Genomic DNA, 16,588 nt, shown 5'->3' with positions numbered 1-16,588 from the left:
TACACACTTTTAAATGTATAAATCATTTTCTTCGCAGATGATTTCTACGTACTGAAAAATTATTTCTTCACGGGTTATCTAATATCTTTACGCAATTGCGTAGAAATTACTCGCGTAGAAATCATCTTCACACTTATAAGTGCATAAAGTATAAAATTTGTACACACTTATTAGTATGAACATTTTTTCTTCACACTTTTAAATGCGAAGCTTGTAATTTTTTTCACACTTTATAATGTATACTATTTGTAAACATTAAGTGCAAACGATTCAACAAAAATTTTTGCACTTTTCAAAAATGTGTAGAATAAAGTGTGTAGAATTAACTAATATGTTGTAGTGACATTACATATGTAAGTGTGAATTTTAAAACCACTCGATTCAAGAAACACTACGTTTCTAGTTTATTTAAATTTATATTGTTGTTCATTTCAATATATACTGTGTGATGCGGCGGTGACATACGATAGTGGAGATGGCAGCGATAGTGACGATGTAATGGCGGCAACGGTGGTGACGGTGACGAGTGGTGGTAGTGGTGGTGGCGGCGGCGAGTAGTGTAAATGAAGTTTAGATATATTATACATCATCTATAAACATGTATACATTGTTGAAAGTTGAATGTTTAAAGTTGAAACCATATTTGTTTTATAATATAGTACATTGTTGAAGTTGAATATTGAAAGTTGCAACCATATTTGCTTTATAATATAGTACATTGTTGAAAGTTGAAACCATATTTACTTTATAATATATCGAGAGAAAGGTATCCGCACGTTGCGGCGGTGATATAGGTGGTGGCGGTGGCGGTAATGTAATCGCGGCGGTGGTGGCAGTGAAGGGTGGTGGTGGCGAGTGGTAGTAGAGGCGGTGATGGCGGCGACGGTAGTGGCGGTGATGGCGGCGATGGTAGTGGCGGTGATGGATGGTGGTGGCACGCAAGAATAGTGACGGTGGTGGTGGTGGCGATTGGTGGCGGTGGCGGCGATTGGTGGTTGGTGGCAGCGACGGTAAGTAGTGGAAGTTAATAATGTAATGTGACTATGATGTATGGTATATCATGCATTAAAATGTGTATATTCTTGAAACTTAAAATCAATATTGAAATTATAAATTCAATGTTGAAATCAAAATTAAATTTGTTTTCTAATATAATATAGATATATTATAATAAGGGAAAATTCCATAAAAAGGTAACTTATTTACATGAAATTCCTATTAAAGGTAACCTATTTTGTTTTCGTCTATTTAAAGGATCTTATTTTCAAAAAATTACTAATAAAGGGTATATCGTTAGTTTTTGACAGACGGAGCTCGTTAAGTGCCACGTCACCGATGTCACGACATCAGTTTTGATGTGGCACTTGACTTTGACCGACCTAATTTCGATATATATATATATATATATATGAGTCGGTCAAAGTCAAGTGCACGTCATCAAAACTGATGACGTGGCATCGGTGACATGGCACTTAACGAACTCCGTCTGTCAAAAACTAATGGTATACCCTTTATTAGGAATTTTTTGAAAATAGGATCCTTTAAATAGACGAAAACAAAATAGGTTACCTTTAATAGGAATTTCGTGTAAATAGGTTAACTTTTTATGGAATAAACCCTTATAATAATAAGTATAAATATGGATATAGAAGAGAAAATTTATGTATTGTCGTAACAACTAGTGTCTTTACTGCTTTACATCTATTTTTCAATAAGAAATTTAATGCGTACATTTAAGAAAGTAGAAGAGGGAGCTTTATTTGAAGAAGAAAAAAAATAAGTTATGGGAAAAAGTCTCTAACGACATACACTTGGACAATGTTTCTAATGTAATACTATGAAATTAGCACTCAAACGTAGTCTTGAGTCTTGACTCAATGAAAAATTTAACAACCGTTAAACCATAAGACAAATAATAAACGATTAAACATCGAAGGTTGTAATCCGTGTGTTTTCTTTGGAACCATCCAAATGCTCTTTATACCTTTCGTAGCTTTTGAGATAACTTTAACATTCTTTTTTACTTTAACCTTTTCTTTTTAATCTCTTTTGTGGTCGGGCTTGCATTGCAAACACTAACTACAAGGCACATAAAGACATAATCCTCATTTGGGTGAAAGTGCTTGGAAGGTTTCATTTCACAAGTAGGACTCGGTTTTTATAAAAACGGATGTTTAACATGTATTTTTATGTAATTAATGCACTAAAAAAATACGGAGTATTTATTTTTTTTTATAAAAGAAATGTATTTTTCATTCCATCAAAAATATATTTGGTGCATTACGTGTGTCCTTAAAGCCTTCTCCATAAAATGTACAATTAATAAAAGAAAAAGAAACGAAAAAGGTGTATACATTCTTTTCTCACTTTCTCTTGAACAAATACAATTAAAAGAAAGTAGATTTGGGATGTTTTAGTTTTGTTATACAAATAATTAGATGGAAATTAGTAGCATTTGAATGTTAAGTTTGCTCATTGGTATCTCAAAATCCCTAATATGAGATTATTTTATGGTTATAAAACAATCGATTAACACATTTGAATAGATGAATATCACATAAACATAGTGAGTTCAAGATTTTAATAGTTGAGAAGTGATTCGTATATAGTTCTAGTTATATTTAAAAAGATGAAGCCATTATTAATGATTTTCAAACCATGAAAAAAGAAAAAAGTGCACATAAACAACAATTATATATTCTATACGCATATCGTGATCTCTAATAAGCATCCATAGGGAAAACTTGAACCAATTTTATTATTTCCATTTCCATCCATAAATATAACACGTAAGGTTGGATCCATTAGAAAACAACATGTGATTTAAAAATGAGGTATAAAGAATTCGGTAACCTTTGATTTCCATCCATAAATACTATCATAGCACCCGCATGTTACAACGGAATTACTATTAACAAGATGCAAATGAAAAAAAGAGAGAGACATTGAGATAGAATTGCGTGTATATGAATTACAAATAAAAAAGGAAAAGTTTTCTTCTGAAATGTAGTTTAGACAATTTTTTCCTATGTAACTTTCAACATGTGGGTTAATTTTTTATTATGTAATATAGATATAAATTTACAAGAGTTTGAAATTGTTTGAGTTAATATTTATCATAGCATTTACATAAAGTAAATATTGGAAAAAATGTTTTGCAAAAATGATAGCTGCTTTCTTACATAAACAAAACAAAATTTTTAATGAGCACAAAATCCATTTTATAAATGCAATCTCAAAACCCATTGGGCCATTAATATATAAAAAATACTTCTAGCAACTAGAAATGCACAAGAAAATCAAAACAACATAACAATATGTTTAATCTTATAATTTCTCTACATGAAGTCAAAGCATAAAATTTCAAATACCTTTTAGGTCCATCTTCTTTGGACCCTTTCCCCATATAAGTTATGTTTCAAAATAAAATAACATTATTTGGATTTTGCATATACCTTTTAGTAAGAGCATGCTAAACAAAGTCCAATGCAGCATGCAATGTCGTGTGTACATAACTACATATACATATATAAATGGTGGTATGGGACAAAGGTAGAAGAAGATACTCTCACTAACTCCCACTCCCCTGCAACTAAAAAGAGAGACTAGAAAGCAAAATGTGTGCATTCTTTATTATTCTTTTTTCATTTTGTTACCACTAATATAACATTATTTCCATAACTAGAACAAAGTTTAATTGATTTCACTTTCTTTTTTTTTTTACTTTTGGAACCACTTTTGTTTTTCTCAAAAGTCCACAAAAACCAACAAATAAAAATGATAAAGATTTTGTTTTTCTTGACTGTTAAGTCTTATATAAGCTTCTTATAGGTTACAGATTGGATTTTGACCTTGTTTTCTGTGGTTTTTGAGGACCCATTTCACATATGCATTTGTGGGTCTGTTAAAGTTTCAATCTTGGAAAGTAGTAGTAAGAAAAAATTACTTTGCATTTCCATGTATATGTGAGTAGTTGTATGCATATTTTGTTTTTTATACAAAAAAATGTAAGTATATATATAGGCTGATATTGGAAATGATTTTTGTCTTGGTATGCAGATATGAGTTTTGAAGAGTGTAGTACTAGTACTAGCCTGGCTAAAATTGGAGCAATGACCTCTATTCACAAGCGCTCTAAAAGGTACCTAATTTCTTGTCACATTTTACATTTTTTTATTTTTGCAAGGCAATTTGGAGCATATTGCTGCATTTTTATTTGAGGGAACTTGGAATGTAACATTCTTGGGGATACCCAGTTAAACCACATATATCCGAGTCAAAAGACTCGTTGGCACAGAAACCTTGTTAGTTTACCTGATTATTCATTTTGAGGGAAGTGGTATTTTGGAGGATAAACTACAAATTTGAAAAGAAAATGAGAAAAGGGTGAGATAGTGGGTAGATGTATATTATGTGTAAATTTGATCATTCCTATCATTTTGTTTATTTATTTTTATGTACATTGTTGATTACTGAAGAGATTTCTGCAAGTATAATACAGTAGTTCTCAACTTTATATATCTTCATTTTGTCATAATTATTAATTGGTTAAATTTATGATGATAAAGGTTAGACCATTTTATCAAGTTATATTAACACTTGACAATGGCAGCTTATCAGACAAGAATAAATGTAAACAAGATCGCCTCGAGCCTTCTCAACGTATTAAGCTGGTAAGTATTCTTTCGGCTGTCCTTTTAAATCTATGGATATGAAAAGATTAAGTATTTTAAGATCAAAATATAATGTTGGAGACTTCAAACTTGTTAGAGATTTGATCATGGGTCATTTATGTAGGAATTTGGAGACTGCAATTCTTTTGGTAGGCTAGTACTAAGAAGAGTAATAAATTGTATAAATGTTTAAAAATTTGGGGAAAATCGACACAGAATGCCCAAACTTTGGAACTTGTCAATTAGTAATGTATGAACTTACTATTTTATGTAATATCAGGATAAAGGAAATGCGAAGAAGAATATGATTACTAAGAAGAATCACTCGCCCAAATCTCAAATCCAGAACTCTTTGAAGGATGAGGTACATTTTTAACATTTTTATCTGTTCAAAGCGAAAAGTTTTCACCTTTACGACGCTTAACTCGTACCTTTTAAAAATGTAATGGTTTATCTTACTTTCAGATATTGAAGCTTGAGAAGAGATTACAAGACCAAGTTTGTGTGCGTGGTGCTTTTGAACAAGCATTAGGCTATAAGTCTTCTTGTGATATCCCATATGATGCCTCTATTCCTAAGGTAAACTTAGATTATAAGTGGCAAAATGGAAATAGTTATCCATTAGTTGTTTCGTCATGATTTTGGGTAAACCATTGCAGCCTGCGACGGAGCTGATTAGAGAAATTGCGGTTTTACAGTATGAAGTTTCACATTTGGAGCAGCATCTTCTCTCATTATATCGAAAAGCGTTTGATCAACAGATTTCATGTCCATCTCCATTAAGAAACGATCAGACTTTAAAGCCATCCTTAATCACCCCAAGAGGGAAGTATCTTGAAACTTGCAGGGCTGATATTTCGTTAAAATCCAACTCATGGAAAGATCCCAATAGAGGTTTCGAAGAAGAAGAAAACAAACTTCTATATTCTGGTGTTCAACATTGTCACTCTTCGGTAACCAGAACTTCTCCAGCCGAGTTTCTTGGCAAATCATTACGGGGTTGTCACTCTCAGCCACCTTCCATGATGGAGGTACTCTCGGTGTTCTGCAACATATCCAGATGTGTCAACTTGGGCGGGTCAAATGGGTTGGGTAACGGTACAAAATGGGTAATTTCTTGGTATGGGTCTAAACAGGTCAGCAGGGGTTTGTTAACCCATTATTATTCAAAATGGTTATTTTTTCAAAACAAATTGTGTGTCAAGTATGATTAAAAAGGTTATATTTCTTCTATTCACACACCACAAAATTATTCACACATTTGTCCTCAATAAGACTCCAACCACAACCGCGGTTGCTGGGTTAGTTTAGTTACCATTAGGCCAAAATCCCTTTGTTATTTTGAAGGTTTTATGCATTGAAAACCGGCTTTGGATGACATCAGACCGGTTCAACCGTTTCCTCTCAAAGCTAATTCTTTTGCTCTACTTATTTAACCTCTTACAGATAAAAGATTACTCCCAGCAATAACCCATTTATACATAAACGTGTGCCGAATTTTTCCATCTCTGATATATTCTTAAATGTGTAAATCTCATGCTTTCTTGTGGTTGTAACGCAGTATGCGCAGACGCCTGCCAACATAATCAGTCTAGCTGAGCATCTTGGCACTAGAATAACCGATCATGTTCCTGCTACGCCAAACAAGCTTTCAGAAGATATGATCAAGTGCATTTCAGATATATATTGCATGCTTTCGGACCCACCTATATCAAACCATGGCCTCTCGTCCCCTACATCATCTTTATCATCTATGAGCGCTTTCTCACCAAAACAAGACCCCAATATGATATGGGGTCCAGGGTTTAGAAGAGATTCATCGTCCTTTGACGTGCATTTGGATAACCCTTTTCATGTTCAAGGACTTAAAGAGTTCAGTGGACCTTATAGTACAATGGCTGAAATTCAATGTCTTTATAAAGATAATCAAAGACTTGGTGAAATTGAACCCATGCTGCAACACTTTAGGTAATAAACTAACTACACAGTCTGGGGTATGCTACTGGTTCTGTTTATTTTAACTACATCGTTTTGTTTTTAGGTCACTGGTTTCTAGGCTAGAAGTGGTGAATCCGGAGAAACTAAAGCACGACGAAAAGTTAGCATTCTGGATTAATGTACACAATGCATTGGTGATGCATGTATGAATCTTCCTTGCAGTGTTTGATTTTTGAACAGTTTTTGTGCATTATACAAAAAGTAACATTGTGTGAACCATTGTCTTTTTTGTATGAATAGGCTGTGTTGGCATATGGAATCCCACAGAACAATATGAAGAGAGTCTTCCTATTATTAAAGGTGAGAACAAAGCGTTGTTTGTTCAGTTTTTTCAGCTCATGAAAGCTGACGTTTGTACTTATTGACCCTAAAATAAGTTTTATTTTATGCGATGATGCAGGCTGCTTATAACGTTGGTGGTCACATAGTAAGTGCAGATGTGATACAGAGTTATATTCTGGGATGTCGAATGTCTCGTCCTGGACAGGTATATTCATGCTTTTAGCTGAAGATTACATTATACTTCAAATGAATCTTCTGGGCATACCATTTTGACTTCAAAAGGGTCAATACCTTAGATTTCTAAGTAAGTTACCAAACTTCCTGATTTCATGTGATTGCAGTAAAAAATTCTATAAAAGTTTTACAATTGAGGAGACGTATCATGTTTGAATGATTTCACAGTCTGATCTAGTTATACTTCTCTTTTATTATGCTTCTGGCATTTAAGGTTGCTGATTTGTTTCTGTAGTGGCTGCGTCTGTTATTGTCTACAAGGACGAAACTAAGAGCAGGAGATGAACGAAAAGCATATGCAATTGAACGTCAAGAACCCCTTCTGCATTTTGCACTTAGTTCAGGATGCCATTCTGATCCTGCGGTAAACATTGTTGCTTAATTCGCTTAATCCATACATGTCTTGAACTTGAACTAAAGAACATGCTCTTGCAGGTCCGTGTTTACACCCCAAAACAAGTGTTCCAAGAGCTAGAAACAGCAAAAGAAGAGTTCGTCAGAGCAACATTTGGTGTAGGAAAAGATCAAAGAATTCTTTTACCAAAAATCGTCGAAAGCTTTGCAAAAGATTCAGGATTATGTGCAGCAGGCGTGATTGAAATGATCCAACTTTGTTTACCAGAAAAATTCAAGAAAACCATCAAGAAACATCATTTAGCAAAACTAAGAAAAAAGATCGAATGGGCTCCCCATGATTTTGCTTTTCGCTATCTAATATCTAAGGAGCTGGTGAAATAACTCTTCAATCTTACCAATCTTGAAATGAGTTCTGTTCCTGTTATGCATCTTCAAAGGTTCTTTCGTTTTTTCTTATATTTTTCGCAAAATTGTTGATGAAGCAAATGGTTGAATGAACATATATGCAATGTAAATATAGTATGTGTTATAAATACTTCATATTAGCTCATTTTCCAAACCATAAATTAACATTATGCAGTAAAAAATTATGCATTGTTAAAAATTCATATAACCAATAACTATTATTATTATTATTTAAACAATAGAGTACATCTCATTACTTGCATCTCAGATGCCAACCTTGAACTACTAAACATAATTCAAATACTGAAAAAAATTAACAAAACCAAAAATCTTATTTTTGATGCATAGAAATCCTTTAATCAATATGGGCTTTCACCAATTACATTTCCAGGAGGATTATAAAAGCAAATAGCCAATGTAGACTGATCAGGAAGACAACTAGCCATAGAACACCCCAACTCAACCGAATTTCGCCACACAACTTGAGTGTACACTCCACACCTATGGTTTGGTGCACACGAATTATTCGAGTAGGTGTAAAACCCCTTCTCTGTGATCCAATTCTCCACCACGGTCCGCGGTGTCACCGTTTCCCCGGTTGCCCACATTTGGTTTCCACCATACTTGCCACTAGTTAAATTTGCAAACTGGCAGTTCTGTCTGTCTCGTTGGTACCTGACTAGTAAGCTAGTAGCTTTGGCTAGCTGAAAATTCCATTTAAGTGGGCTTACACCCACTTCGGCTCGAGCTTTGTTGTGAGTTTCTAAATATTCTTGACCGTCTGGTGGCACCGCCGCAGTTGGTGGCCCTTGCGCGGTGGCGCCCCAGAGGATTAAGGTTAAGATCAAGAAGAAAAATTTGTTCATATTTATGTAGCAGTATCAAAACATTAGTCTGATTGGGTTTTTACATTTTACTTATGGAATGGGAAATTGATGTAAAGGGTATTATGGTCATTTTATGTCATTTTGAAAAATAAATATTTTGTGTTTATTGACTTTGGGTAGTTGGTAAATGGTACCCACGTGAATGTGATACGAAGTTTTAATTTAGCAACCCCACGTGAACTACTTTTGGAAGTACTTACCAACAGGTCTATAAGAACTGTTTTTCTATTTTAGTATTTGGGCAATATACACTGTCAGGCCCAATAATCAAATTTTGCATATTTACTAGGCCTAAAAGCCCATTAAAACTATTCATGGTTTTATTTTATGGCCCAAATCGTCCTATAATCACTTATGAGATGTAGTTACTTAGATAGCCCAAGCAATGTAATTTCACTGATAAAAAAAAATAAAATTGGTGTTGCTAGGAGTAGAGATGCAAGAAAAAACCGATTAACCGAACTAACCCGATTTCTTAAGCTTTCAATATATTTATACTATATATAGATTAATGTTTCTTGATCCAATATCAATTTTTGGTTGTTTTTGAGATTTGGGATGAATTTTGTTTTGTGTTTAGAAAATGATGTTTATTTGGAATATGGGTATTTTTGGAATATGGGTTCGTCGCTCAGACTTGTCAGAAATGATTATTTTTCTCCATTGTTCACCACTTTCTCAATATTATAATGGGCGGTTAAAAAAACCCGAATAGATTAACAGGTTATTGTTAATCGAAATCGGTTAGATAGATTCTAGTTTTATAACCTAGAAACCGGTTATTAACCGGTACAAGTTAACCATAACCGGTTAATACTGTTTCAAAAAATAACCAAAACCGATTATTAAAAATAATAACCGAATTCGGTTAACCGCACCTCTAGCTAGGAGCATGCTACTGACTCTCACAAACTTTTTCACATATAAATAAAATGAGAGAAAAAAAACTTTAAAAATAAGTTAGCAAAAGCATATTATAAATTGTTCTCATAAACTATAAGATTGAAATATATAATCAAAGTGATGTAAGAAACTACTTATTGCGCTAGATTGAGGGCATTGGAAAACATTCCATTTTGTTGTGTTGTTATGCTAGAGGGACGAGATTATATATTTACATGTGCGTCGCATGGTTTTGTTTGACGTAACTATAGCTAGTTATATATGTGCACGACGTACGTAACTAATTATATGCACTTATTATTATGCTACGGCCAAACTCTTAAGACTTCGCCAGTGGTTTCATAAGAAAGATTAGTAAAGTTAGCTTATATAACCAACATGATCATAACCAAAGTTATAACAAGTTTATATATATTTAAATTAAGAAAAATGTTAAAAATAACAATAAAGTTGTTCTGATTACCTACTTTGGCTACTTTAGTGATTCGATCTAACAGTTTTTCTTATGCTAATTAAATATATAGTTGCATCTTTAGTTGAACTGCTAAACCTTAAATTTTAACAGAAGTGGCAAAAGATACCTTTGACACGTAATTCATTGTGACAAATTAAAGTTTGGTTTAAGCCAATCAAATATAATAAGGTACATCTACCAGCACGGACAATAAAAGTTATACCAGTAGTTATCAAAATAGACATCTTAGTGCCAATGAAATATTGCTCTAATGATTCAAGAGGAGATGATGAGAGTATTTGCCTCTCTAAAAGTCCTGAATTCATATCCTCGCCTTGACGTTAAGAAATTACGAGTAACTTGGGAATAATTAACGATTAGGAACCAACATTTACCGTACGTTAGGAATAAAATAAAATAAAAAACAAACAAAACATCCTATCAAAATTTATCGTTACTTCATGACTTTGACCGTGCAAGTCATACTAAAATTATTTAAAAAAAGTTATAATATTTATCGTTGTAAAAAAAACAAAAAAATTGATATTCGTATCACATTTTTTTATTATTTACCACGACTGTACATCTATCACTTGTACAATCTTTAATGATACAAAACGAACAATTTCAACGAAATCTTTCAATTTTTTATTTTACTATGTTGAACTCTATGTATTCCTCTATCCGTAGAGTACATTGAAAGCAATGGCTATAACAGAGTTTCTGTTATTCGTATTAACAGCTACTATAGGAGTTGTACTTTACCGTAAACAAAGTCTGGTGAGTTGTAGGTGTACAATTATCATAAATTCAAAGGGTGTGCTTTGTAATCATATAGAAAGTATAATTTTTTTTATTCACGTTAACTACCGCCTAAAGGCTACATATAACATTTTTCTAAAATAGATTATACAAATATCACCCTAAAAAATGTACATCCTATCAAAATTTATTAGTTATTCATTATTTTAACTTTGTAATTAAGTTATGATAAAACTGATTTTTTAAGCGAATTAATTAAGCTAAACCTTCTCGACCATGAATAAGTTTCGAAAACGATATCTTATGATATCCAACCGATAATCTAAAAATCATAACCCTAACAACAAATATACCACATAATAATGTTAATTAGGTGTAGTAGCATAACGTGATGTTTACACACATATGGTAATTGAATGGAGAGTTGGTGCAAGGTCCCTCAATTGGCCAATACGAACCCACTTAAATCTGAACAAACCAAACATAAAATAAGCCAAACAAACCGTATATATTAGACCTGGAACATGCTCTATCAATGCATGAAAACCAGCTATGTATGTAGCATTGGATTGTACACAATTAGTACAAAACTTCGATCAATGCACACACACACACTAGGTATAAGACTACTCGGTATACAGCTATGAACAATATGGGCTATTATTTTGTCCTCACACACAAGTGAAACAGTGCTAGCTGGGGCTAGAAAACCCACAAATAGGAAAGGGTGCCATAATCCTTTAAGCTTTAATTAAATGGAAAAGGCCAAGATGGACTTAATTCCAAGCACATATGAATAATTTGATCATATATAATAAATAAACTACCATCAAAATGTTATAGTACTTGTTATCTTGAATTTATTTTCAAAAGGCGGATGTTCGAATTTCATTGGGTACAATTTTAAAGGTAACAAAAAAAATGTTTACAAACAATTAGTCTCGGTTAGGGCAAGAGTGTAGTCGGCAAGTTAATTTTATCGGCAAAAAAGATCAGTTAACATCGGCTATTTGGCAAATCTATAGCACATGCATTTACAAGTTTTTGGCAAGTTACATCGGTTAATTTTGACGGTGCTAGTGAACAATGGGCAAGTGCCATGTGGCCATTTTGGCAGGAAAAGTGAACGTTGGAGCGTGTTTATTTTTTTCTTTTTATAACCCCCTTCTACATATACAACATAAACATACATTTTTCCAATTATAATTAAACAAAACACATTTTTTTATTATTAAGAAACACAATTTAAAATAAGAAGAGAACACATAATTAAAAAAAGATAGTACATGATAAAAACACGAAATACATTGCCTACAATTACTCATCATCATCTTTTATTGACATACTTTCTAAGCCACGGTAAGCATAATCGTCAAGCCACCACTTGTCGTGTTGCGAGTATTTGACTTCCCATGTGATTTTGTCTTCCCCGCAGTTGTCGTGGAACGATTCGGACCAAGTGCATTGGTCACCCAACGTTTGACCGGCCTTAAAAACATCATCGACTACCTTCTTGACCTTGCTGATCTCCCCCTGTAGAAACAAAAAATAGTGCTTTTCGTGCTTCGAAACATTGCGGCCTGACGCTTTTATTGCCTCTACCTGTTGCTCGCATCGTCGTCTTTTCTCCCGTAGGTAGCCCATAACCCCAAAAAGTTATGTTTGATGGATCGTGTCCTCTTTGATATCAACCATGATTCGTATTTTCATCTCATCTATAGTCAGACGAGGTCGGTGAACATTCTTTTTTGATGATGAGAACTTCATTTGGTTAGAAAAAGTGAGTTTGTACAAGGATGAAAATATTTTGATAGTAATGAAACTGAATTGAGCTCTAGGTTTGTATTTATAGAGTGACAATCCAGCTAGCCGTTCAGGGACTGGAAGTGTAAATGTATTTGAATTTTTGGCTATTTAAGGGACTAAAAGTGTAGATATTTAGTGTAAATATTTTGAATTTTGAACGTTGAATGAGTGTCTTGTTGTTTAACTTTAAATATTGGTTCCTTCATCTGAAACATATATCAAAACACAAACTTGTATACATCTGAAAAATGGCTTCTTCATCAAATGTTAGTAATCCAAAAATGACTGTCGATCAAGTGCATGAGAGTATCATGGCCGATATCCTCGACCACCAAAGGTTTAAAGAGAAACTTGTTGCAGTTATGCGAAAACTAAATGCGAAGAAGCAATGGTGTCGAGAACAAATCGATTATATACAAACCTGGTATTTTAAAGATCCTGAGTGCCAATAATATAATTATTTGCATGGGAAGATCGACCAGATTCAAATTGCTGTGGAACAACTTGCTTGTGCGGTTATCACCTTGGACCATCTGATCATATGGGCGAAAGCATTGAATAATTTATGTTGTTAAATTGCTCTGGAAGACTATTATGTTGTATACTTGTAATGTTTCTTTTAAAATACTTAAAGACATTAAATAATTCAGAACACTAAAACACACTTCATAATTTAAAACAATTAATAAGTAACCATGATAAGCTCCCTGAAACACTCGTCGTAACTGAAACGCCTCTCATACATCTCATGGTACTCTTGATGCGCCGTTTCATAAAGCATCTCATCACCAATGATCCTCCCATGTGCATTTAACCTCATACAAATTGCCTCAAACTACTTATATGCCTGCCGAAATCTTCTCATGTGACTTGCTACTTGATGTTCGCTCTGTGGACCTTTAGTCGTGTCCCCGTTGAACATTTCAGTAATGTCGTTCCACAAGTTTTCGCTTGGGTTAGCCATTTCACATATACAGGTCATTGGGTCAAGATACCTCAACATCCAACACCTCGACAACAAAAGATTTTCTGCTTCAGTCCAACTCTGATGCGCCATTTGGTTGTGATGTTTGAATGAAGTTATTTGATACAGATAGAAAAGATTTGAGATAATATTGTTGTGTTTGAAATAGTTGTGTTTGTTAGGTATAAATAGAGTGTAAAAGGAAAAATATAATAATGAAAAAGGCATATAGCCGTTACTTGTATTGTGTTTGTTGTGAGGTTTAAATAAAATGTTTTATTTAGGTTGTGTTGTGTGTTAAAGTTAATGAAAGTTTAGGGCTTAATTGGTAACTTTTTTTTGACAGAAATTGGCAAGTTTTTGCTTCAAATTGGCAAGGACATGTGTCAAAACCTCATTGGCTAGAATTTTGCCAAAAACATGCTGAAAAGCCAATTTGTGGCACTACACCCTTGCCCCTTAGGAAAAATAAATCTAAGTAAAAAAAACTCACTTTATTTGGATAACTTGAATCGGTAAAACCATGGGATTATGACCTCTGAGTGTAATTAACTATGACAAAATGTCTATTTTTTGTAACGATCTCGTGTTTATTTTATGTAATTAACTAATAATTTTGTCCGAAAAATGTAATGGGTAACCTGTTAAAAAGGTTACAGGTTACCATCTAATTTCTATTAATTTAAAAATCTAACATGACTGTCACTTATTCATTTAAGCTTACATGGAGTGTTGAATCATGTATTTATAATGAATTATATTCCATAATAAAATAGATACAAATAAAGATATGTATCATCATTTCCACCACCATAAAACTTGTTCTCCAACGACCGACTGCTCGAAGTTGAGTTCACCGGAAATTGCAATGGTGGTGGCCGGCGGTTTTTATAGGGTCGCTGATGAGATGATGCGATGGTGGTTTAAATCCTCGGAAAATAACAAAAGTTTATACAATATTTAGAATATGTTTCTAGAAAATGTAATTGACCGGCATATGAATATAGTGTGTCTACTAAAGCAAAATTTTAACTGGTCTAATTAGGTTGGCTTAGCATTGGACAAAAAGCTTAGCAAAAAATGTGTATATATATTTTCAAGGTAACAAAAAAAAAATATTCAGAAACAATCAGTCTCAATTAGGAAGCGTAAATCTGAGTCAAAAAATCACTTTAACCGGATAACTTGAATTGGTAAAACCACATTCATTTTATATGAGTAGTAAACTATTTCTGGCTCAAATTTAATATTAAATTCAAATTTTGTAAAAAGTTTATGCAATATTTAGAATATGTTTCTGGGAAATGTAATTGGCTGGCATATGAATATGATGTGTCTACCAACGCAAAATTCTAAATGGCCTGATTAGGTTGGCTTAGCATTGGACTAAAAGCTTAGCAAAAAATGTGTATATATATTTTGAAGGTCACAAAAAAATGTTCAGAAACAATTAGTCTCGGTTAGAAAGCATAAATCTGAATCAAATTTCACTTTATCCAGATAACTTGAAACTGTAAAACCACCTTCAATTTATATGAGTAGTAAACTATTTCTTGCTCAAATTCAATATTGAAATCAAATTTTGTAGAAAGTTTATGCAATATTTAAAATATGTTTATGAGAAATGTAATTGGCCGACATATGAATATGATGTTTCAACCAAAGCAAAATTCTAAATGGTCTGATTAGGTTGGCTTAGCATTGGACAAAAAGCTTAGCAAAGAATGTGTACATATATTTGTATATAAGTTAGGGGGACATGTGCATACAAGTGAGCTTGTTTAGAGCAACCGGTAATAGGAGGGTCTTCATCTTATGAATGGCCTTAGGCCTGTTTGTTTTCACGTCGGAATGTCGGATGAGGGGGATAGATAGTGTAGTCAACTAGTCGCATAGGATAAAGGTATGGGAAGTGATATTCGTACCACAGAGTTTGATAAAATTACCACTGTCATGCATTACATATTTGTACGATATGCTATAAAACATGTACAGTATGATAAATATATCAAAATTTGTGGTACGATTATCACTTCCCTAAAGGTATCAAGGTGAGGTGCCCTTATTGACACGATTCTTGGATGAAGTAAAAAAATTATTCAACCATTTTATATATTTGTATTTTTGTAAGCTTTTAATTTATCTAAATACATGATACATTTATGTGCCTATTGATATATAAGTAAGGCCTCTAGTTATAAGGGCAAATTTCTTGAAGCTTCATGTCTACCAGCTCAGTGCTACATCACCTAGGATTCTTTTCAGAACTCTCCCTACCTATAAGAAAAACTTTTTTGAACTTTTTCGCCACATCATAAATTAATTTATAATTTATCACACACACACACACACATATATACACCACACATATAAAACAAAACAAAAAAAAGGATAAAAAGTTGTTGCCTACCCCACCTCTCAGCGTCCTCTGACTTCTTCTAGGAGACTCTTGGCCAAGGACACAGCTCAAGGACTCTCCGTGTCCATAGCATCGAGCGTCCTCAAGCACAAGGACGCAACTTGTGGACTCTTATAAACATAGCCCTAAATAGAAAAACTGTTTGATAGGAGTAAATGACACACAATCTTTTGTTATTCTTTAAATAAAGGCCCAAAAGGTGTTTGGGTAAGATATAAGAAGGGTTTTGTTAAACAAAATTTTGAAGGCTTTTGTTAAAAATACATTAAATAATTGTATACTTACGATATAAGATTCAATGGGTGAATTTTTAATATTAAAAAGTATAACTTTTTTAATGTATGTTAGGTAAAGCCTCAAAGACTCTATTTAGCAAATGCTAAAATAAAAAAAAAATGAACCTTATCTTATAATTTATTTAGGCCCAAAAATATACAATTGTTT

At 33.2% G+C, this 16,588-nt stretch overlaps 2 protein-coding genes across 2 annotated transcripts; one reads left to right on the top strand and one right to left on the bottom strand.

Annotated features, from left to right (window-relative positions):
- Positions 1-4,065: 4,065 nt before the first annotated feature.
- On the top strand, positions 4,066-8,094 carry LOC122579876. The gene is made up of 11 exons (XM_043752138.1): positions 4,066-4,141; positions 4,613-4,673; positions 4,954-5,037; positions 5,139-5,252; positions 5,333-5,704; positions 6,235-6,641; positions 6,715-6,814; positions 6,912-6,971; positions 7,072-7,158; positions 7,423-7,551; positions 7,623-8,094. Exons 1-11 carry the CDS (start codon positions 4,113-4,115, stop codon positions 7,923-7,925), a joined length of 1,746 nt encoding a protein of 581 aa, XP_043608073.1. The 5' UTR covers positions 4,066-4,112; the 3' UTR covers positions 7,926-8,094.
- Positions 8,095-8,148: 54 nt separating this feature from the next.
- On the bottom strand, positions 8,149-8,861 carry LOC122579794 (STS14 protein). Its single transcript, XM_043752029.1, has one exon. It carries the CDS (start codon positions 8,813-8,815, stop codon positions 8,309-8,311), a length of 507 nt encoding a protein of 168 aa, XP_043607964.1. The 5' UTR covers positions 8,816-8,861; the 3' UTR covers positions 8,149-8,308.
- Positions 8,862-16,588: the final 7,727 nt, after the last annotated feature.

Source organism: Erigeron canadensis, chromosome 8 (genome assembly GCF_010389155.1).
Source record: "Erigeron canadensis isolate Cc75 chromosome 8, C_canadensis_v1, whole genome shotgun sequence".
NCBI classification, from domain to species: domain Eukaryota; kingdom Viridiplantae; phylum Streptophyta; class Magnoliopsida; order Asterales; family Asteraceae; genus Erigeron; species Erigeron canadensis.
Note: the sequence above shows the minus strand (reverse complement) of the source record. Positions and strands in the feature narration are given on the sequence as shown.